The sequence below is a fragment of the Mercenaria mercenaria genome, chromosome 18 (assembly GCF_021730395.1).
Source record: "Mercenaria mercenaria strain notata chromosome 18, MADL_Memer_1, whole genome shotgun sequence".
In the NCBI taxonomy this organism is placed as follows: Eukaryota; Metazoa; Mollusca; class Bivalvia; order Venerida; family Veneridae; genus Mercenaria; species Mercenaria mercenaria.
The window spans coordinates 6,676,688-6,701,640 of NC_069378.1; the positions used below are offsets into that span (position 1 = coordinate 6,676,688).

Sequence of the window (24,953 nt, forward strand, 5' to 3'; positions counted from 1 at the left end):
ATTTGTTATGATAATTAATTGATAATGATAAAAGAAGTATCATAACACCTGCTTAAAAGTAATCTTTGATGTTTCATTTGTTTGAATGACGTTTGATAATGATTAAAGAAACTTTGGAATCTTCTTAATATTAATCTTAAAGACACCAGAAAAGATGAAGTTTGATTTTCACACTCAAATGAAAATTAAATGAAACTCAAAGGTTAATTGATTCTTTGATTTTGAATGCAAATAAAAATATTAAAAGAATAAAATGTCTTTGTGTTGCGAAAAATAACAGCACATCAAATGCGGAAACACTGGTTTACAAGTGCTTTACATTAGTTTAAATGGCATAAAAAAATTTATATTGAAAAAAAAGAAAATTGATAATATATTTTTCTTAATCAAAATATGACTTTTATATCATTTAAAAATTTTATGATTATTATAACCATTACTAGTTTATTTATTTAGTTATTAATTTATTCATTTAATAACAATCAGCCGACAGTCATTGATGAGTCCAGGTGTTACATAAGATGTTTATACTTTGCTAACAATTACAATGTGCTAATCTACTCACATCTCCATTTATAATACGATTAGCAACAGGTGCTAAAATGATTGTTTGAATAAACATATTAAGCCATATCTGTTGACCTTTTGGTCACTAGTATAGTTTGACCGCGTGTTTTAAGCCGTGAAGGAATGATACACTTTTTCCATTGGGTTATATCTGAATTTGGTTCATACCTGGCTGAAAAAATCTCTATAGATTAAGTTTATATGTATGTTTTAATGTTTACAATGAACTGGATTATATCGCTGGCGCAGTTGGTAGTGTTACAATTGCAAACCCCGAGGTGCGAGTTCAAGCCCAGATTTAGGCCATATTTATTCTTGTATACATTATTTTTATTTTATTTTAATAAAGGATCTTTGAAGACCCTTTTAGAAAAAACAATTAATGTATTTTAATAATAATGTTTGACTTATTTTTTTTTCATTCTTCTATATTTTTAATATTTGTTGCTAGTTTTATTTCAATTTAATTCATGTCACATAATTTCAACTTCACTTACACATCATTAACAAATCGAATCAATGAACTATACAATTTTCTCGTGCAGTGTTTATTGAAACAAACGATTATAAAAAAAAATGTGAACTTACCAAGGCTCGAACCTCAAAAAGCAAGTTTCGTAAGCCAACGCCATATCGTTTGGGCCATGCATTTGCTTTCATTCAACGATAACTTACACCGGTTTAGTATGTATTACATATACGTTCCTACCCTTTTTTGGCGAATCAGCTGTCCTGCATAAATTAGTCATGGCTCAAAAAACGTGGTCGAACTATAGTGGTCATTTACATACCACCTTAGTACAATTTCCCCACAAAACCGACAAAGACTATTTGGAGCTGCCGAACCGACGGTCACAAATCTCTGGAATGAGTGAAATGATTTGAAGGAATATACAAATTGATTAATGACACTTAGGTATGCCATTACTTTCTAACAGTGGCATTTACTTAGATTGGAATTTCACAGGAATGTGAAAGATATAATATATACATTATATTACATTTAACTATTTAAGACAATTGCTTTTCATGGTTTTGTTTATAAATGGATGTCATTGCTTCATGATTCATTTTTTCCAAGGTTGAAGAATCAATAATGAATAATTAAGAAGTATGATTGTAAATTCATTATATCTTCTATAATGATATTGACAAAAAATTATTTTAAGATATCATGTTTCCTCCCTTGACAATATTTGACATTTAATTTTAAGATGATTAATTACAATTCACAATATGTTTAAAAATGAGTTATTAATTAGAATACTGTAATGATAATTAAATTAAATATGAAAAAAAAAACTAAAGTTGACAACATTTTGAACCTGGACCCCAGTATTTATTCTAAAAACAATTACAAAAGAACTAAAATCTATTAGGGAAATATTTATGATTGTGTTGTTGGTTTCCATGTTAACAATATCTTATGTTGAGACTCTACAAAAAAATCAATCCATCTACACAACTTTATTTCTGTAACAGTATTTCAATGTATTCAATTCACCATTAACCCTTACCATGTTAAATTTCTAAAATGTACTTGTCCATCTTTCAGTTTGGACAGTACCATTAACTGTTAAAAGGGGTGCTTACCAAAAAGATACTGACTGAATGGCAAACAGTGCAGATCTTGATCAGACTGCACAGATGTGCAGGCTTATCATGATCTATACTTGTCACAAAGGCAGAATCAAACATGTCCAGCATGGTAAGGATTAACAGCAGTTTGGACATAAGCAGTGAGTTACAGTGTGGTCATGCTCTGCTAACCTCATGTTAATTATCAATTATCAAATTATTGTTTGTTAATCAAATTAATTATAACTTGAACAGTCCATAAATATATGGCCTACACAATAGATATTTATAGTATATACAAATGTAAATAAGGGAGGAGTAAAGACACAGGGTGTAAAGACCTGGAGGAGTAAAGTCCTAGGGTGTACCGTCCCGGAGGTGTAATGTCTTGATACCGATACGAATGAAAGCTGGTTGCAATCCCCATGGAAGATTATCTCATCCCCCAAACTAGGCAATCACGCCATTATCATCCACTGTCTTAAAGGTTAATCTCTGCAACCACTGATTACTACAAATACATTTGTACTCATTTTTCCCCAGGACTATAGTTCTGTGGAATAATCTTTCACCTGACATTTCCTTTCTTCCAACCCTTGAGCAGTTCAATGCTGCTGTTTGCAACATTGAACACACTTCACCATAACCTTGCTCTTCACCCCTGTTTTTATATTTTAAATCACTAACAAACTTTCATTACCCTTTTATTTTGACCTGGTTTTCTTTCATCTTCTGCTAACAATCTTTGTTGCTTGACGCACACCAAAGTGTCTACATCCCTGTAGGTCAGAGACCACCAATTCGAAAAAGTACAGGGAACTTACTGGGAATGAGGTAAGTGTATACCTGGGAATAAGGTAACGTCTGTGCGTTCTGATTGGTCAGTCATGTAAACAAACCCAGGAAGTGATTATTTTTTCAAAATTGATATTTTTTCACTGCATTTACAGTATTTTATTATATATTTTGACAAAATTTGCTACATTTTCTGTGTATTGAAAAAAAGTTTTATCAAACGAATTTCTCCCGCCATGTCAATGATGTAAACAGGGGGTCATCTCATTCACACGAAAATTACTTAAATAAAGTATCACTATTCATATGTTTTTCGTCCGATATTTTGGTAGAACTAAGATAGTTCTTGAAAAACTTGTAATTAGATATGCATGTTTCGATGTATGGAAGGCCGTACACGCCATAATGTTACAATGTAAGTCTATGGGAAAACAATTGGTGGTCTCTAACCTATGTAAAGGGTTAGATAGTAACAGAAGATAGATAGATCTATAGACATTTAGATCATTCCTTTTAAAAGTATAACAAACAATACGCAAATATACTTGGAATTAGCCCAAGATGGTGTGCTCTCCAATAACTCTTATCCAGCCAGTACCCTTATATGATGGCGGATGAAATATACTAACAGTGACATAATAAAGCTATGATTTCACCAATGGAGGAAAACAAACTGATAATATAGGACAGTAGGTTACTTTCTTCACATACTGCGAAATGCTCATGACATGACATATAGCATATTACACAAAAACAAGTATAAGAATAAATTTGCTATTCAGAAATATTTTACTTTTCACAATTACATCAATATTGTGCTAGCAATCATATATGAAAGACTAAAGTACCTCAGTTACACCGATTTTAAATAGCCGTTGCTTGTGACTTTGTGGACGGACCGTTAGGGGAGGTAACTAGAGTCAAGGATTGGGACTACATAATGTACATGCTGCATTACTTCAAAAGTCATTTGGTGGAATTGTTACTAAGTCTTGTGTAATACTACACAAATAAATGGTTGGGCTGTAATTGTATAATACCATAACAAGTTGATGTTAAGAGCTCTAATTTAACTGTCTTGCGAACAAGATCTGGCACAAAAAGCAGAAGTTATGACTTGAAAAGTTCGTCTTTTCACCTTACAAGTTAAGTTGACAAGTTAATGTTTGCAAGGCAATTGCTGCATCATAAACTAACTTTTCCAGGAATCATTATCTTAGAGCAAGAAGCTGAAATTAGCTCTTTAAATTTCTTACTTTTTGTGCTTAATTGGTTTGTCAAAAGGTTGAAGGTTGCAACAGTTACTGTTATGTCAAAATCTTCAAGTTTTCAAGAAAATTCCGGCTTTTCATGGTAAATTAACAGCACAGTAAGTTGAAATATAATGCTTAATTTCAAGTTGTTGCGTGTCTATCCAGTGGGGAAGAACTGATTGAGTAATATTCTGATTATTCAGAAAGCATGTCATACAATGTTGACATGTCTTTTTTGTTGAAGATAAAGTCATTTAAATACAACAGAATTTTTTTTGTTTTTTTTTGGGGATTTAATTTCACAGATTGTTGTAACCATGAAATCCATGAAGATAAAACCTGCATAAATATTAATGATTTCACTGTTAGTAAATTTAACTTTTGGTTCTGGGTGTTGGAATTATTTAGGTTTGAGTGCAGTTAGTGATTGGCCAGAACTTTATTTTCAGTCCTACAAAAATATTACTTGAAATCCTCAGATTTGCAAATTGAGTCCTGCAGGATGTCAATTCATCCAATTTTTGTCTAGTCAATAAATTTATCATGCATATGGTAGATGCCAGGATAGATTTTCAAATATTACTTAGTACAAGCATTCACCATAACAAGAGACATTTTGTCTTACATGCAAGATGCATAGTTTGAAAGATGACCCTAGGCAAGTGATTCAAACTAATTTTGTTGCAGTTTGATGATTCGGAGTTCCAGTCCGACCTTCCTATAATAGATGCACCTCCTACACTGGAGAGTATTCTCAATGAAGATGAGACAACTTCAGTTCTGGAGGAGGATGACATCTCCATACCATCTTCTATTCAAATGTTCAAGGACTCGCAGTCACAAGACACATCATCATTGTCTAGTCAAGACAGCTCCGCCCTGGCAGAGAAACCTAGCAGAAAAGATAGGTAAATGGCAGATTTTCATGCTGGAGTATGTTATAAATTTTTCAATTAAAATCTGTATTCATGAGTTAAATTTTGGAACATCCACTACGCTTACTGATGTTAAAAGTAGTTACACCTAGTACCCGTTGTCTTTTTTTAAAATCATTTGCAGCTTTTCATATCAGTTGCACTGGATCCTTTGGCTTTGTTTATACCAGTTTGGAGCTGGACCAATTATCTCAGTTCAAACCATTTTGCAGCTGTACCCATTGTCTCTACACAAACCAGTTGCAGCTGTACCCATTGTCTCTACACAAACCAGTTGCAGCTGTACCCATTGGTTGTTCTCCTGTGAGTTAGGCATTGGACAACATAACAGTGAAGTAGAAAAAAATCAAATTCATATTTATGTAGATTTTTTTTTAAGTTTGAATCCAGATCAATTTTTTTTTTGTAGGCATAGGATAAAGAAACAGAAAGCAATCCATGGGTCTGTACTGAAGCCAAGTCGACTTAAAAGTATAGCTGCCCAGCTGCATTCAGCTGCTGTAAGTAGTGAAATCCCTTTCACAAATTGTATTGTAACTTACTGTCATTTAAACAGAGTACATGGTTGTAGGTCATGTGGTTAAAAGTGTTTGCTGATCATCCTGCAGGTTTGCATTCCACTGGGGTCATGACCATACCTCATAATTATGACACTAGCACTGGTGTTTCTAGGGAGCTTACTAAATATTGATAAAAATACATTTTGTATATACCTGGTAAATATTAAGCTTTCATCACAATTGAGCTACAATAAATAAGTTTGAACAAATTGTTCACAGATGTAAGAATATTTTAATAAGACATACCCGGTATTTTGAACACTCTTAAAATAGTGACATATTTTGTATGGGCAGTGGTGAGAAAAGATCAATTAAGAATTCAAGTAGTTATATGCACTTTCTTTTCCTACTAACATGAGCTGCTTTAATGACATCATAATCTTGTTTTATTAATGAAACTAATTTCAGGACAAGGTTGATGCAGGAATGCCTACAGCAATGGTATGTTATTTCTTACCTATCTATTGTTTGACCCACCAGGTCTATAACAGGTTTTTGTCGAGCCTGCTTGTGGTGAGCTCGATATAGTCGTCACTTTTGGCTGGTCTGTGTATGTGCATCCGTGAGTCTGTCGGATTTTGTCCGGACCATAACATTGACATGAATAGACCAATCTTTTTTTTTGGCATGAATGTTTACCTCAATGAGAAGGAGTATTATGCGCAAACCCCATGTTCGTATCTCAAAGGTCAAGGTCACAGTTGGAGGTCAAAGGTCAAATTGAGCATTTCTTCTTCATGCATTGTGGGATTTTGATGTAACTTTACATGAATGTTCACCATTATGAAACAGAATGTCATATGCAAGAACCAGGCCCCTAGGTCTAAGGTCAAGGTCACACTTGACAGCTGGAGGGCTCGACATTCTGCCTGTGGGCATACTTGTTGTTTTTTTTTTGTACCCCCCGACAACAAAGTTGTAAGGGGGGGTATACTGGTTTCAGGTTGTCTGTCTGTCTGTCTGTCCGTCTGTCCGTAGACGCAATCTTGTGCGCTCCATCTCTCCTTATCCCCTTGACAGAATTTAATGAAACTTCACGCAAGTGATCAGTACCAACAGTAGTTGTGCATGGGGCATGTTAGGTTCTTTTAGAAAAAAAATTTGCAGAGTTATGGGACTTTGTTTTTTTGTTACTATACTATATACATAGACACAATCTTGTGCGCACCATCTCTCCTCATCCCCTGGACACAATTTAATGAAACTTCACACAAGTGATCAGTACCAACAGTAGTTGTGCATGGGGCATGTTAGGTTCTTTTAGAAAAAAAATTTGCAGAGTTATGGGACTTTGTTTTTTTGTTACTATACTATATACATAGACACAATCTTGTGCGCACCATCTCTCCTCATCCCCTTGACACAATTTAATGAAACTTCACACAAGTGATCAGTAACAACAGTAGTTGTGCATGGGGCATGTTAGGTTCTTTCAGAAAAAAAATTTGCAGAGTTATGGGACTTTGTTTTTTTGTTACTGTACTATATACATAGACACAATCTTGTGGCACCATCTCTCCTCATCCCCTTGAGACAATTTAATGAAACTTCACACAAGTGATCAGTATCAACAGTAGTTGTGCATGGGGCATGTTAGGTTCTTTCAGCGACAAAAATTGCAGAGTTATGGGACTTTGTTTCTTGTTAACATACTATGTACATACAGTCTGCATATGCAATCTTGTGCATGCCTAATCTACCAAACCCTTACACACAATTTAATGAAACTTCACACAAGTGATCAGTACTAACCCTAGTTGTGCATTGTGCATGTTACATTCTTTTAGATAAATATTCTGCATAGTAATGGGACTTTGTTTTTTGTTACTTTACTGTATACATACAGTCTATATACATACAGTCCACGTAATTATGCAATCTTGTGTGCGTCAAATTGCTATGTACTGTGTCAGTGCATGCGGGGGGTACATTCATCACCTTTAGTGATTGCTCTAGTTTAATTTGCTTGATCAAGATACAGTTGTAATTCCATGTCTTGAATTCTACAGGATCAAGTGTTTTACTTCGAGATTAAACCAAAATTTGACTTAAAATGATATTTTGTACAATGTGTTTCTCTCTGATTGTAGGCTGTGTCTAACTTGATAGCCATAGGAACATCACATGGTTTAGTGCTTGTGTTTGGTAGGTTTGATCTTCTCTTTAATTGATTTGAAGTTTTCAGAGTGTGTAGTTATTTTATCATTAAAACATTTCACTGACGGCAGTTGAGTGTTCAAAGTCTTCAGTATTTTTAGCAGTTGTTGTTAGTTTTTTTCAATTCCTTATATATGTTGAGTTTCAAATACACAGAATTTTTTTTGCTGATTTACATGTATTTATCTTATCTTAGACCAAATATAGAATAGGAAGACAGTGTCTTAAGAGTTTTTGTCTAGATTGAGTTATTAATGTATATTGTTGTGGTACAAACTTGGTCACATTAAAGGAGAACTTTTATCAGGCAGCAGGTTCGCTTGGCCGGCATAGCATTCACAATGTAAGAGATGGGTGAAAGATTCGAGCCCAAGACTGACTGCACATTTTTCTCACCCTGTAACATTTGGCACCTAACATGGGAATGGGCATGCTTGCTTGGTCTGTCTTGCGACACTTACAATGTTACATTTGTCTGGAATTTGAGGATGAATTTCCAGTTCCTGGGAGTGTTAGTTGCATTATGAACTTTGTCACGTTAGTGGAAAACTTGTCACAGACTGCAGGTCAGCTCATCCAGTAGACCCATAAGCGAGGGTCCAAGGTTTAAACCTCAGACTGACTGCACATTTTTCTCACCCTTTGACATTATAATTAAGATTTCTTTGGTTAGTATTAAAATACTTCATAGGTTTACTTTCAAGTTGACAGTGTGAAACAGCTGTCAGTTTTGTATGTGCATACATGCTTACTTTATTATTGATTTTTCTACTTGTATGTGACTTACAGATCCAAAGCAAGTTTTGAAATGGTGTCTAGGAAGTACAGCTGTTGGTGCCCAGTATGGTGCTGTTTCCTCCCTCAGCTTTAATAAGGATTGTACCCGGCTTCTCAGTGGATTTGCTAGAGGACAGGTTGGATATATTTAATAGACTCTTATTACTGTCAAATCATTAATAGTTGTTTGGGACGGATTTTCATAGATTTTGTGGCTTCATTATTCTGTGATATTAAGTCACAACAAATAAATAAAGTTCCCATTCATTGTGTAGGCTCATATAAATTGATATTATTAATTTAAGCATTTTAAGTATTAGTTTTGAACAGACATGAAAAGATAACTGTTTTTAGCTCGACTTTTCGAAGAATAGGGGAGCTATCCTACTCGCCCCGGCGTCGGTGTGAGCGTCACACAAATGTTAAAGTTTGCGTACCACCCCAAATATTTTCAAAGTCCATTGAGATACTGCTTTCATATTTTGCATACTTGTGTACCATCATGACCCCAGTCTGTAAAAAGGATGAGGCAACTCTATCAAGCATTTTGACTGAATTATGGCCCCTTTTCGACTTAGAATAAATGTTAAAGTTTGTGTACCACCCCAAATATTTTCAAAGTCCATTGAGATATTGCTTTCATATTTTGCATACTTGTTTACCATCATGTCCCCAGTCTGTAAAAAGGAGGAGGCAACTCTATCAAGCATTTTGATTGAATTATGGCCCCTTTTCGACTTAGAATATGCTTATTGTAATGTTAAAGTTTTACTCATTGCTTATATTATACTATCAAGCACTGAGAATAGTCGAGCGCGCTGTCCACTGACAGCTCTTGTTGTATATCAGATAACAATGTGGGATCTTACAAATGGCAAGCTGATCAGGACTATAACAGATGCTCACCCCCCTGGTACGGCTGTTCTACATATAAAGGTATGTATGATTTTCACTTTACAGAAGAAAAGTAGATCCAGTGGTTTAGCAGTAGCACTGACTGACTTAAAAAACCAGAGTCATTAGTTAAAGTCCTTGCTAAACATTACTTACATTGGGATAAAAGTCCTGTTTATGGGTGCTTTAAACCTGACATGCTAATGAACCAGGAAAGCTTCTGGAATTGAAGCACCTTCAGTATCTTGCTCTATCCTCAAACTTAAAATTAATTACCTTAGGATAAAAGTCTGTATTTGGTTTCTTTACACTTGGCATGCTAAAAAAACCAGAAAAGCTTCTAAAATTTGAACATCTTCTTTATCATGCTGAACTTGATTTTTATTCTGCCTTTGCAGAAAGTGTAGGTTCAGCATGATAAAGCATTAAAGGATACTCTTAAATCTTTAAACTTGCCCAGACATAATTCACAAATGAATCCATTATGGATGTAGTATCTAACTTCTAAATGCTTTAAACAATCACTTGAAACTGCCTCATTCCTGTATGCAAAATCTGTCTAGATAGCTGAAGGTATATTGATGGGTTTTAATTTATTTTATTTATACAGGATTATTTGGAATCTAATTCAGAATTTATCTGCTTGATTAAGGAAATTTAAATTTAATGTTATCTATATTTTGTTGTATTTCATGACTAACAGTTTACAGACAGTCTCGTGTTTGCTGTATGCAGTGATAGTGGAGGATCCGTCTTTGAACTGGAGTTTAAGTAAGTTCTGCTACAGTCCTGCCATGGTGTGACATTATACACAAATTCACAGTTAACACTTGGTATTTCGAATTGCAAGGGATCCAGCATTTAATTTCAAGAACAAAATTAGACTTAAAATATTTTGTTTTCTGTGTTTTCTGGACGGAACTTAAAAATGTCATTGAGATAGCCAGAACTTTGAGATGATAAGTGCGTTTGAGCTATCGAGTTTTAACTGTACTCGGAGATGTTTGGTTGCTGATTTCTTTGGAATTTTCCTCTTCTGTGCACAGTGAAATTCATACTAAATGCTACAGAGATGCATTATGTTTTCAAATTATATTGTAACTTAATTGAAAGTTCAGAAAGTTTTTGTATGGTGCAAAAATGGTATATGACATAAAGCCATTGTGTGAAGTTCTTACTTTAATTGCCCATAGAATTTTAGGAAATTTTTAACATATTCACATTTTTAGCTGGACTATTCAAAAGAATAGATGAGAGTTATTGAACCCACCCATTTGTTGGCATCAGCATCAAATTTTAGCTCACCTGAGCACAAAGTTTTGTATATTTGCAAAATAATACCTCTTTAATATTTGTATTCATTTGATTACCTTTATTTAGTGAAAAGGCTGTTGAACTGTGGAGTTTTGATGTCCTCAGACAGCTCTTGTATCAACTTACAGCTTTTACGTAAATACATGTAGATATATTTTGTTTATATTATTTTTATCTTTACAGGAGACTGATAGGCATGAGAACCTGTGAGTCAAAATGTCTCTTTTCTGGAAGGTAAACTTACAGTTGAATTTCATCCACTTGAACTTCGATATATCAGACACCATCTTTTGCCCATACGCATCATCAGGTGCCAAAAAAAAAGCCATTTAATGTATATTGTTTGATGGCTTGAACTCCTGACAACAAATTTTGCTGGTTCATTTGAGTTTGAGTGAACAAAGTTCAACTGTATCTTATTTTCATGTAGTCAGAAATATTTTACTTCAAAAGCACATATTATTCTGGAATGGACCTCTCTCAATTTGTTATTAGCTCATCTGATTTTTTGAAAAAAAATGATGAGTTATTGTCATCACTTGAGCGGTTGTCGGCGTCGGCGTCGGCGTCTGCGTCGGCGTTGCCTGGTTAAGTTTTATGTTTAGGTCAGCTTTTCTCCTAAACTATCAAAGCTCCTGCTTTGAAACTTGGAATACTTGTTCACCATCATAAGCTGACCCTGTATAGCAAGAAACATAACTCCATCTTGCTTTTTGCAAGATTTATGGCCCCTTTTGTACTTAGAAAATACCAGATTTCTTGGTTAAGTTTTATGTTTAGGTCAACTTTTCTCCTAAACTATCAAAGCTATTGCTTTGAAACTTGGAATACTTGTTCACCATCATAAGCAGACCCTGTACATCAAGAAACATAACTCCATCTTGCTTTTTGCAAGATTTATGGCCCCTTTTGTACTTAGAAAATATCAGATTTCTTGGTTAAGTTTTATGTTTAGGTCAACTTTTCTCCTAAACTATCAAAGCTAATGCTTTGAAACTTGGAATACTTGTTCACCATCATAAGCAGACCCTGTACATCAAGAAACATAACTCCATCTTGCTTTTTGCAAGATTTATTGCCCCTTTTGGACTTAGAAACTTTTTTTTTTATGGTTAAGTTTTATGTTTAGGTCAGCTTTTATCCTAAACTATCAAAGCTATTGCTTTAAAACTTGCAACACTTGTTCACCATCATAAGTTGACCCTGTACAGCAAGAAACATAACTCCATCCTGCTTTTTGCAAGATTTATGGCCCCTTTTGGACTTAGAAAATATCAGATTTCTTGGTTAAGTTTTATGTTTAGGTCAACTTTTTCTCTTAAACTATCAAAGCTATTGCTTTGAAACTTGCAACACTTGTTGACCATCATAAGCTGACCCTGTACAGCAAGCAACATAACTCCATCCGGCTTTTTCCAATAATTATTGCCCCTTTTGGACTTAGAAAATCATTTTCTTGGTTGAGTATTATGTTTAAGTCAACTTTCCTCATAAACTATCAAAGCTATTGCTTTAAAACTTGCAACAGTTTTTCACCATCATAAGTGGACACTGAACATTAAGAAACATAACTCTATCCTGCTTTTTGCAAGAATGATGGCCCTTTTTAGACTTAGAAAATCATGGGTAGGACAATATTTCTATTACACAAAAAAAAATCAGATGAGCGTCAGCACCCGCAAGGCGGTGCTCTTGTTTTTAGCTCACCTGTCACAAAGTGACAAGGTGAGCTTTTGTGATCGCGCGGCGTCCGTCGTCTGTCCGTCCGTGCGTCCGTCCGTTCGTAAACTTTTGCATGTGACCACTCTAGAGGTCACATTTTTCATGGGATCTTTATGAAAGTTGGTCAGAATGTTCATCTTGATGATATCTAGGTCAAGTTCGAAACTGGGTCATGTGCCATCAAAAACTAGGTCAGTAGGTCTAAAAATAAAAAAACCTTGTGACCTCTCTAGAGGCCATATATTTCACAAGATCTTCATGAAAATTGGTCAGAATGTTCACCTTGATGATATCTAGGTCAAGTTCGAAACTGGGTCACGTGCCGTCAAAAACTAGGTCAGTAGGTCTAAAAATAGAAAAACCTTGTGACCTCTCTAGAGGCCATATATTTCACTGGGTCTTCATGAAAATTGGTCAGAACGTTCACCTTGATGATATCTAGGTCAAGTTCGAAACTGGGTCACGTGCCATCAAAAACTAGGTCAGTAGGTCAAATAATATTATAGAAAAACCTTGTGACCTCTCTAGAGGCCGTATTTTTCATAGGATCTGTATGAAAGTTGGTCTGAATGTTCATCTTGATGATATCTAGGTCAGTTTCGAAACTGGGTCATGTGCGGTCAAAAACTAGGTCAGTAGGTCTAAAAATAGAAAAACCTTGTGACCTCTCTAGAGGTCATATATTTCATGAGATCTTCATGAAAATTGGTCAGAATGTTCACCTTGATGATATCTAGGTCAAGTTCGAAAGTGGGTCACGTGCCTTCAAAAACTAGGTCAGTAGGTCAAATAATAGAAAAACCTTGTGACCTCTCTAGAGGCCATATTTTTCATGGGATCTGTATGAAAGTTGCTCTGAATGTTCATCTTGATGATATCTAGGTCAAGTTCGAAAGTGGATCACATGCCATCAAAAACTAGGTCAGTAGGTCAAATAATATAAAAACCTTGTGACCTCTCTAAAGGCCATATTTTTCATGGGATCTGTATGAAAGTTGGTCTGAATGTTCATCTTGATGATATCTAGGTCAAGTTCGAAACAGGGTCATGTGCAGTCAAAAACTAGGTCAGTAGGTCTAAAAATAGAAAAACCTTGTGACCTCTCTAGAGGCCATACTTGTGAATGGATCTCCATAAAAATTGGTCAGAATGTTCATCTTGATGATATCTAGGTCAGGTTCGACAGTGGGTCATGTGCCATCAAAAAGTAGGTCAATAGGTCAAATAATGAAAAAACGTTGTGACCTCTCTAGAGGCCATACCCTTGAATGGATCTTCATGAAAATTGGTCAGAATGTTTACCTTGATGATATCTAGGTCAAGTTTGAAAATTGGTCAGAATGTTCACCTTGATGATATCTAGGTCAAGTTTGAAACTGGGTCATGTGCCATAAAAAACTAGGTCAGTAGGTCAAATAATAAAAAAACCTTGTGACCTCTCTAGAGGCCATACTTTTCATGGGATCTGTATGAAAGTTGGTCTGAATGTTCATCTTAATGATATCTAGATCAAGTTTGAAACTGGGTCAACTGCGGTCAAAAACTAGGTCAACAGGTCTAAAATTATTAAAATCTTTTGACCTCTCTAGAGGCCATATTTTTCAATGGATCTTCATGAAAATTGATCTGAATGTTCACCTTGATGATATCTAGGTCAGTTTCGAAACTGGGTCACGTGCGGTCAAAAACTAGGCCAGTAGGTATAAAAATAGAAAAACCTTGTGACCTCTCTAGAGGCCATATTTTTCATGAGATCTTCATGAAAATTAGTGAGAATGTTCACCTTGATGATATCTAGGTAAAGTTCAAAACAGGGTCACGTACCTTCGAAAACTAGGTCAATAGGTCAAATAATAGAAAAACCTTGTGACCTCTCTAGAGACCATATTTTTCAATGGATCTTCATGAAAATTGGTCAGAATTTTTATCTTGATAATATCTAGGTCAAGTTCAAAACTGGGTCACATGAGCTCAAAAACTAGGTCACTATGTCAAATAATAGAAAAATCGACGTCATACTCAAAACTGGGTCATGTGGGAAGAGGTGAGCGATTCAGGACCATCATGGTCCTCTTGTTTAGGTCCCTTTAAGGGACACCTGAACTAAAAATAGAAAAAATTCTTAAAAGTGATTTCTTCTCATGCAACACTTTATTGACCTTCCCTAATCGTGGTCTGCAGCATTCTTGCTTGGACATCTCTCCCATGTTTGTTCTGTTTTGCTTGACTCCTCCTAGTGGCAGCCTGAGATAAAATAGAGAAAAAAAACCTTGATAGATGCTTGATGGATCTTCACCAAATTTGATCTTAAAATCCTTTGATAGACATTTAACTAGTTGTTTCAAGTAGCAGCTCAGCTTCGGCACACTTAGAGAACATTAGAAAAAACACTATGAACAACTTCTTCTAGCTTGATGGATATTTTCTCTGAACATGGTTTAAAAAATCCCCAGTTGTAAGTTAATGGACAGATGATTCTGCTTCTCTTTCTCTGTCTTGCCATGGTCTTATCCATCATATTTCAGAAAAAATGCTTTTCAGACATAACACAATTATTGTATTAAATGGCACAGTGTGTCAGGACATATATTTAAGGTCAAGGTCAGTTGAGCTTTTGTAGAGCCATTATAGTCCTCTTGTGTCATTAACTTCGGATGGCAGTATGATAATACAGAAAACTATTGTTTTATTTCAGCCGAGGAGAGGTATGTGTTATAGAACCACTTCATATGAGCCTTGCCACTAAAGATCATCCCATGCAAGATGTTTCTATCCTGGCTATGGCCTCTCTCTCAAAGGTAAGACAACTATTTGGGCAGATAATGCCAGATATTATGGCATAACAGTGTTATACCTTTTCAGCTCCAGCTGTGAGTATTCCTTGATACCACTGGCACAGTTGATGAAAACTTTGTCTTAATGCACCTTTCTACTCTTCATAAAAGGGGTCAGTGGTTAAGATTGCTGACTTCAAATAACTTGCTCCTCTCCATTGTGGTTTTGAGCAGCCATATCTTTTTCATTTTTAGTGATATTTTTAGTGATACGAATTTCTGGACAGTAGGTTTTATATCAAATCGAATACAGGCACACATTCTGTCCCCTTTCAAGCAATACATGTAGTTTATCTTGAGATTATCTTAAAAAGGTCTGTGTAAATTGATGTGAAATGCAGTCTTTTTGTGCTTGTGATAATTTTTCATGTGAAGGTAGGAGTGTCTATAGTCAAGTATTTTTCTTACTTGTATATTAAAAGAAAAGTAGAGATTAAATCAATAAACTTTATTTTCAGGTTCTGCTTGTTACACTAACACCACAATTGAAGGTTGTTTTTACCCATCCCCTGAAAGGCAATCCCTCTACACTCCCTCTGTTGGCTTGGCAGTTTGTTGTTATACAAGTGTCAGAGAGTGACAGAGTTATTGACCCTGTTCTAGCTTTTGCTAGGGAGTCGACAATATTCTTCCACCAGGTTTGTGTCTTAAACTTTTCATGTCACAACTACTATTCTTTCACGTTTTGAAATCATTGAGAACTATTAATATCTTATAATACATGTAGTTTTAGGTAATGAGCGACAGCTGATGGTCTAGTGGTAACAAGCTTGACTGTCAGTCCAGGGGTCTAGGGTTAAAACCGTAGTCCAGTCACTTGAAATTTTTTAGATGCACTTGTCTTCCACCTTACTAAGAGGCCAGTACTGGTAGCTCCCAGGAAAGACATCTTGGCACATATAGGTGTTTTACATCGGGCGCAGTAAAGATAAGACTATCTATTGGGAAAAAGCTAGAATAAGTTAGCCAGACATGTCTATGTCTAATGAATTTCTCTCTCTATGTTCTGGAGGCTTTCCCTTGCTCTTTTCCTCAGGTTAGATACGTGTTTGTTCTGATAGAGGATGACTTTGGTGTCCAGAATGGCTGCCTTTGTATGTAAAGCACCTTTGAATGTGAATGTCTTGAAAATGGCACTGGTATTGGCACTGTATAAATCTGGTATTATAATAAAATGATAATGATAATATTACACCCTAAATTCTTCTTCACATGTCTCTTGTTACCTTAAGGTTGTGATACTAGGTACTATTAATTTTAAAATGTTTATATCAGAACAAGGTCCTATATAAAGATGTGTATGAAGAACAAATAACCTGTCTAAAATTTGTGTTTTGTGTCTGTTTTCATATGGAAAAATACCAATCAGTTTATATGTCTTCTGTTCAATTTCATTATGTTTGCATGTGAGGCAAAAACTATAGTGATGTTGGTTTTTATGTTGCAGGTTGTATGCACCAGTGCCCAGGATATCAGATGTACAGGACTACAGAAGATTTCCTTGTCTTATAAGCTACTCAACATTACGGTATGATATTCCTATTAAGGAAGAGAAACACATACATGTTTGACCTAATTCTGTTTGGATCAAGTACTTCTTGCATAAGCAGGGGTTTCATTAGTTACTGAAGTAGAAAATGAAAGTTACAAAGTAGGAGGGTGGTATGGGATTTCTCCCATTTGGGACTTTTGACTTGTTACAGAAAAAGTAGTCTGTGGTTTCAGACCACTATAGTGGGGTGGGGGAATCTCTGCCTCTCGGTCCTTAATGAAACTACTGATAAGGATATTTTCATTTAAATTTTATTGAGTGAATACTGAATGAAGTTTTTCTGTAAGTTTACTCATAGTTGTTGTGGTTTTATGAAATAATGTATGTTAGACATGTACCTTTCCTCCTTTGAAATTTTGGTCAGTGTAAGATCTGGTTTGGTTCAGGTGTCTTTCTTAATAGAGTCACAATTATAGTAACGTAGATAAACTTAAATTATTAGAGCCAGCCCTCTAACCATTGCAGGGGTGTGGAATTCCTATGTCCGACTTGTCCGACTCGGGACTTTTTGACGGCGGACAAGTAAGTTTTCGCATTCCGTTTGTCCCCGAACAAGCACAAATTTTCTGGTTTGAAATAAAAAAAGAAAAGAATAACTTAGAAACACTGAACAGTGCTTCAAGTTTATGGAGTTTATAAAAGAATTTGACGTATGATTCGGATGTTTCACCTGCCGAGGGCCTCTTGATTTCTCCAGTTTGGGGAAAATCATACTGCATCTAAATTTAGCATCTCTTTCACAGCAGTCTGATTGGTTCCCTCTCACGATCTCGCATGATTTTTGCACACAATAAGTAGGCGAATAGAAACCGGAAACGTAAACAATTATTATAAAGTTTTGGACAAATTCGTTGTAACAACTTCATCTGCTAACAAAAATCGAAGCCAACAGTCAAAGCACAAAGGGCTCGCTCGTACGAGTCAGGAAGTTTCATGTTTTCTAACAATCAGAAAGTTTCATGTTTTCTCACATGGCTTCGCATGGCATGATGGGCAGTCTTTTAGGTATTTCTGTTACTTCTGTTAAACGTTCGACAGCCTCGCGGACAAATACATTGCTAAAGTGTCAAAAGCTTATTTTTTGAAACAGCTACAGCTTTTGTTATCCCCCGACGAAAGTCGGAGGGATATAGTTTTGGCGTTGTCCGTCCGTCCGTCCGACCTAGAACTATGAAACTTAAACAGAATTTAGATCACCATAATGTGGTTGTGTACACACAATTTCATTTGGATTTATTTGTAAATTAAGAGTTATTGCCCTTTAATTGTATAAAAATCCACATATTTGTACATAACAAACTTACCATTTGGTAGAATTTCATTGAATTTCTTTCATTCTTTACCATGAACATTTATTGTAAACATGTGAAGTTGTGTATCCACACCTGGTCACCCCCTTACCTTGATCACACACCTCCCCCCCATCCCCCGACACCCCCCCCCCCAAAAAAAAAAATTCATTCCTTTCTTTAGATTTTTTTCAAACAAACTTCATATACATGTTCACCATTATGAGGTTACGGGGCCCATCAAGTTTCAGACAGATTGCCCAAGTAACACCAGAGTTATGGCCCTTAGAAGTTTAGGGTACTATAGATCTATAGATATGCCAATTTCTGCATCACAACTTTTGATATATTTGACCTAGAACTATGAAACTTTAACAGAATTTAGAGCACTATAATGTGGTTGTGCACAGACAATTTTGGACGGATTTCTTTTTGTAACTTCAGAGTTATTGCCCTTTAATTGTCTAAAAATCCACATATTTGTACATAACAAACTTACCATTTGGCAGAATTTCATTAAATTTCTTTCATTCTTTTCTGTGAACATTTATTATAAACATGTGAAGTTGCGCACCCACACCTGGTCACCCACTTGCCTTGGTCACACCCCCCCCCCCCCCCCCCCCCCCCCAATTTTTTTTTTTTCATTTCTTATTTTAGATTTTTTTTCAAACCTTCCAAGTTGTACCATTCCCCCACCTCACTTCTCCACCCAGTCATGCCCACCACTGATCATGCATCCTCTGCCCCCCCCCCCCCACCTCCAACTTCACCCTTTTACCTTTTTTTTTTTTCATTTTTAATTTTCAATCAATATTTATAATCAACATGTGAAATTTTGTTTCCTCTCCCGTTCCCCTGCACCCCCACCCCCTAAAAAAATATATATTTCCATTCCTTTTTTTTTTTTAAATGTTCAAACCTTAAACATGTTAAGTTGTGACTGCACAAACCTTGCCCTCAGCCTATTTTCAAGATATCTTACCTGTGTTCTCTTAAGGACATCTGATCTTTTAAGTTCAAATGTACATGTAAAACAGCAACACCTGGTGCCAAACCACTCAAAGACAATATTTCATTCCAGTTAAACTTCAAGCTCACATTTCAATTAACTGCATTTAATTTTAAAAGCTAACCTTATTACAGTAAGCATATCCCATTCAAAATAAATTCTTTAGTCAGGATCAAAGTATCATACATTTATTATGTACTCTTTAATTAAACATTTGTTTTCTGTTAAATTGATTTTGACTAATGAAATTATTTGCTTCTTATTAACATCATTAACTTTTTGCCGGATATATCTTTTTGCCATTCCTCACCTCAAACCCTTTCGGCGGGGGATACCAATTCATCGAATTTGCTTGTTACTACTTGTAGTTTATTATCCAAAATAATTATTTGCATGCTAAAACGTTGAAAATCCGGGCATGTAAGTTTTGACTGCGGACAAGTAGATTTTTAAGTCTCATTTGTCTGTGGACAAGTGAAAAATATTGGGATTTCCACACCCCTGCATTGTGTCCACGTCTGCTTCTGAATCCAGATTCCTGGTTGAAGTTCAGGTGGATTTACACTTTGTAATTTCTGAATAGATTTGCTTCAACCATAAAACTTTTAAGAGTTTCCTCATTATCACTCACATCATGTGCACAATGGCGATAAATATTTCTTAAATTATATTCTCATCATGTGTAACAAGGCTCTGTTTTACAATCCAACACCAGAAAATCTAGTGCACTGTCCCATTTGACATCTCCTGTATAATTACATGTTACATTCATAGAGGTCGTGAGTTTGACCCCCTGACCGATGTTTGATAGAAGACAATGCATCCAGTCTTTAATCCTCTCCATCTGAATTATATAGGGGGTGTTAGCTGCTTTCGTGAACCAGATGAAGTATTCCCTGATGAGTGGTTAGTTTAATCATAAGTAATGTTGAAAAATGGCAGTAAACCCAGAACAGATAAATATTTCTGCTCCTTTATTTTCAGTGGATGAATACAAGAACTCTGGTTACCATAGATACCAAAGAGAAGATGCATGTTATTGATGTGAGATCAGAGGAAGAATTAGAGGTAAAATGGCTTTGAAAAGATTTATTCGTTACATGACTTTTTATAGAAATTGCTGGTCCATAGTTTGTGCTATTGTCCAGTTTATAATTCAACACTACATTTAGCTGGGGTACAGTCTAAACTTGAACAATTTGAAGGAAAAAAATATAAAAATTTAATTTCTCTTGTCATACAATAAAACATTTATTTAATGGCCTGCCTTCCAAACCAGTGTGTGTGCTTTTCAGAAATGAAGGAATATGTTTTTACCTTCAATCCTTGATACTCTTCCATTCATCATCAGATACCAACAGGCATGTTACTCTGCTACTCTATACACCATCTCTATTGTTGTTTTATTCTGAAACTGTCATAACAATGATAAGAAATATAAAGAAATACTTCCGTAATCTGGGTTTAAACAAGATTTAACATAATTGTATGTGTAGTTTTCACTACTTCTATTTGAGCCGCACCATGAGAAAACCAACATAGTGGCTTTGCGACCAGTATGGATCCAGACCAGACTGCGTATGCGCATTCACGCAGTCTGGTCAGGATCCATGCTGTTTGCCAACGATTTCTCTAATTGCAATAGGCTTTGAAAGCGAACAGCATGCATCCTGACCAGACTGTGGGGATGCACAGGCTGGTCTGCATCCATGCTGGTCGCAAAGCCATTATGTTGGTTTTCTCATGGTTGGGCTCATTTCTATTTTGTTATTGTAATGTTTGTAGGTTATAGATATGAGTGAGGTGCAGCTGATATACAACACAAGCTTCTTCAAATCTCTAGCTACTGGGGGAAATGTCAGCCAAGCTTTGGTATGTATACATTTTGCTATAGAAATACATTTTAGCTCACATGAGCTAAAGGCTCATGGTGAGCTTTTGTGACCGCTCAGTGTCTGCCGTGCATCATGTGTACTGCATCCATCAACATTTTCTAAAATAATCTTCTTGAAAACCACCAGGCACAATTACACAAAACTTCACAGGAATGATCCTTGGGTGGCCCCCTTTCAAAATTTTTCATAGAATTGAATTCCATGCAGAACTCTGGTTTGCTATGGCAACCGAAAGGAAAAACTTTAAAAAGCCTTGATATTTGGCATGTGACATCATCTAACGGTCCTCTATGTGGTTGTTCAAATTGTGCCCCTGGTGTAATAGAGGCCCCACCTCTACCCTTGTATAGAAAAGAAAAAAAAGTCTTATTGTCTGAAACCACAAAACCTAGGACTTTAATATTTGGTATGAAGCATTGCCTTGTGGTCCTCTACCAAGATTGTTCAAATTATTACCCAGGGGTGAAAAGAGCCCTGCCCGGTGGTTCTGGGGGGGGGGGGGGGGGGGGGGGGGGGGTCTCTAGATTTATGTATACTTATTTAAGAAAAAACTTCAAAAATTTCCTTTCCTGAAACTGCAAGGCATATGCCTTTGATATTTAGTATGTTGCATTGCCTAGTGTTCCTTTACCAAAATTATTCAAATTATGTCACTGGGGTGAAAAAGACGCCCTATCCTGGGGGTCCCAAATTTAACTTACATAGGAAAAGAAAGCCTTCTTGTCTGAAAGTCTAAGGCCTAGGCCTTAGATATTTGATATGTAGCATTGCTTAGTGGATCTCTAACAAAATTGTTCAAGTTATGCACAATGGGTGAAAAGAGGCCCCGCCTTAGGGGTCCTTTGCTGTATCAGTTATATAGGAAAAATACTTAAAAAATTATCAGATTGTTCTTAGCTCGACTATACGAAGTATGGAGAGCTATCCTACTCGATCAGGCGTCGGCATTCTTCCGCGTCCGCACTTTGGTTAAAGTTTTGATGCACTTTCTCTTTATCTTTGTGATTACTTGATAGATTTACTTCAGACTTAAAATAGTTGTTCCTCATCATCACCCACATCATAACTCTGGCACCAATATTTCATGATTTCATGATTTATCCCCCTTTTTACTTAGAATTTCAGGTTAAAGTTTTGGTGCACTTTCACTTTATCTCTGTTATTACTAAATGGATTTGATTCAAACTTAAAATAATTGTTCAACATCATCACTCGCATCATATGACACAAGGGATATAACTCTTGCACCAGTATTTCATGAATTATCCCTCCTTTTTACTTAGAATTTCAGGCACTTCCACTTTATGTCAGGTATAACTTAATGGATTTCAAACTGAAAGTAGTTGTTCCACATCATCTCCCACATCATATGACACAAGGTCCATAACCCTTGTACCAATATTTAATGAATTATCCCCCTTTTTACTTAGAATTTCAGGTTAAAGTTTTGATGTACTTTCTCTGTGTCTCAGTTATTACTAAATTGATTTGATTCAAACTTAAAATATTTGTTCAGCAACATCACTCACATCATATGACACAAGGGCCATAACTCTTGCACCAGTATTTCATGAATTATTCCCCCTTTTACTTAGAATTTCTGGTTAAAGTTTTTATGCACTTTCACTATATCTCAGTTGTTAATGAATGGATTTGATTCAAACTTAAAATAGTTGTTCCATCTTATCAACCACATCATATGACACAAGGTCCATAACTCTGGTACCAATTTTTCATGAATTATGCCCCCTTAGAATTTAAGGTTAATTTTGATGCATTTTCACTATGTCTCAGTTATTACAAAATTAATTTGATTCAACATGACACAAGGAGCATCAATCTTGCACCTGTATTTAATGAATTATGCCCCCATTTTGCTTAGAATTATTCTTATTTAATGTTTTGATACACTTGATCCTTATCTCTCTTATTACTTAATACTTTTGACACAGACTCATGCTATTATCCAATATCTTCTTCCACAATGGAGTCAATAAACACTCCAGTGACACCTCAAGCTTCAACAAATATGCCAAGTTTCACTATCCAGCATCGAAATAGTCAAGCACGCTGACTCCTGTGACAGCTCTTGTTTCCTAGACTGTTTAATTATAATTACCTGATGACCTCAAGCGATTAGGGGATCACCTACTGTGACCTTGACCTTCTGACCGACTTTCTTATTTTTTTAGATCAGCCTTGAAATTTGTATGACCTGTACAGTTTTGCACACACATCTTAAAACTGACTTTCAGTGACCATGAATGTGACCTACTGACCTAATTTCTTAATAGTTCAGTATCTGTTTGATATTTGAAACATTCAGCTCATATTACTGAGGTGAGCTATCCAGGGTCTTCATGACCCTCTTATTTCAATTTAGTCAGCACTTGTGATTTTCAAATTGGTGCACCACTAGCCTTTGTTTCCAAAAATTAACCAAGTGAGTTATCAGTGGAAAGTAATTTTTTTTTTTGCTTGCACCAGCTTAAAATACTGAAGCTAGATGTCTTGAGAAGCTGAATGTAATTTCATTTTTATCTCTTTTCATTGAGCCAAAGAAGTTTTTATTTTCTGTAAGTTTAAATGACAATAAAAGATTATTTATGTTTCCTTATCAGGTGTGACTGTTTCATGGCACACTTTCACAGCTTATTTATTGTTATTCCACATATACATGCAGATAGTATTTCATGGCAATAATCTTCTTATTGGTAATAAAATCATTTTTAGGCCTATGCCGGAGACCATGCCTGTTATCAGACTATAGTAAGTCATGGTGGACAGTTGTTCATGCTGGGAACCAAAACTGTACATGTTTACTCACTACGGACTTGGAAAGAGGTTAGAGTTTTTAACATGATCTTTTTCAAACATTTGTTTTTGAACATTTGAGAAACATTCTCATGGTAATATCTCTGTTCAGAAAATATTATTGTGTATATCATAAAAATATTGAAAGATATAGAAAGGTTGAAACATATAGACAAAAAAACAAACAAACAGAGATAGATGACAAAGAAAAGTGTATGTCCATAAATGTTATTGTTTAAGTGTATATATTAGAGTGTCAAAATTTTTGCATATTTTATGTGCAGAAATACTCCAGAATTGCTGAAAACTTTAGTGCCAAAGCTAAGTTTGTTTATCTCTATATTGACGTGTCTTGCTGAACATGAAAATTGACATTGGCTGATGTTTTCACTTTTGTTTTAAATTCACGAAATTAATGAAAATTTCCACATTGCAAACTTTTCTACTTGTACAATACTTACTGCAGAATTTATTTCCCATGTCATGCCTACATTAAAGAAACATGTTGCAGGTGATATGAGCTGTGAAGTTTGTGTTTTGATATACATAGTACTTGTAGTATTGAAAAGAAGGATTAACATGAGAAATAATGTTTTTTTTTATTGAAAATGACTTGTTCACAGTGAATTATTAGGTTTTGTAGTGTTTCTGAAACTAGGGCTGACTTTTTGAAATATGTTGGTTTATCCAATTTCTGGATTATGCCGAGGATCAAAAATGGTGGGAACACATGTCCCCTTGGTATGAAAAATGTGGGGACATTTTCAAAATCTTGGGGACAACAACTTTTGACCATATGTCAATAAATTAAGACAGTAACATCACTAAAACTGAAATTTTTATTTTAGTCCAACCATTGATACTCTTTAAATCAACTCTCCTGAAATTTGGAGTCACTTTCCTTTATTAGCTTCATTCAATTTTTCTGCACCCTTGGTGGTTTGATTTTGTGATGCATTTTCAATTTTACTATCGAATGGTTGACAGATTTTAAGCAGCCAACAG

The 24,953-nt window shown here is 35.5% G+C and overlaps 1 protein-coding gene across 1 annotated transcript in view; it reads left to right on the top strand.

Moving 5' to 3' along the window:
• LOC123539430 (vacuolar protein sorting-associated protein 8 homolog) overlaps positions 1-24,953 on the top strand; it is a 69,976-nt gene that overhangs the window by 2,488 nt on the left and 42,535 nt on the right. The window contains exons 2-15 of the mRNA XM_053529391.1: positions 4,881-5,101; positions 5,538-5,628; positions 6,097-6,129; positions 7,779-7,833; positions 8,635-8,759; positions 9,472-9,558; positions 10,220-10,287; positions 11,014-11,064; positions 15,248-15,350; positions 15,845-16,024; positions 16,834-16,914; positions 20,224-20,307; positions 21,025-21,111; positions 23,868-23,978. Of these exons, the coding sequence (XP_053385366.1) occupies positions 4,881-5,101; positions 5,538-5,628; positions 6,097-6,129; positions 7,779-7,833; positions 8,635-8,759; positions 9,472-9,558; positions 10,220-10,287; positions 11,014-11,064; positions 15,248-15,350; positions 15,845-16,024; positions 16,834-16,914; positions 20,224-20,307; positions 21,025-21,111; positions 23,868-23,978 (1,377 nt within the window). The remainder of the gene's footprint in view (positions 1-4,880; positions 5,102-5,537; positions 5,629-6,096; positions 6,130-7,778; positions 7,834-8,634; positions 8,760-9,471; positions 9,559-10,219; positions 10,288-11,013; positions 11,065-15,247; positions 15,351-15,844; positions 16,025-16,833; positions 16,915-20,223; positions 20,308-21,024; positions 21,112-23,867; positions 23,979-24,953) is intronic.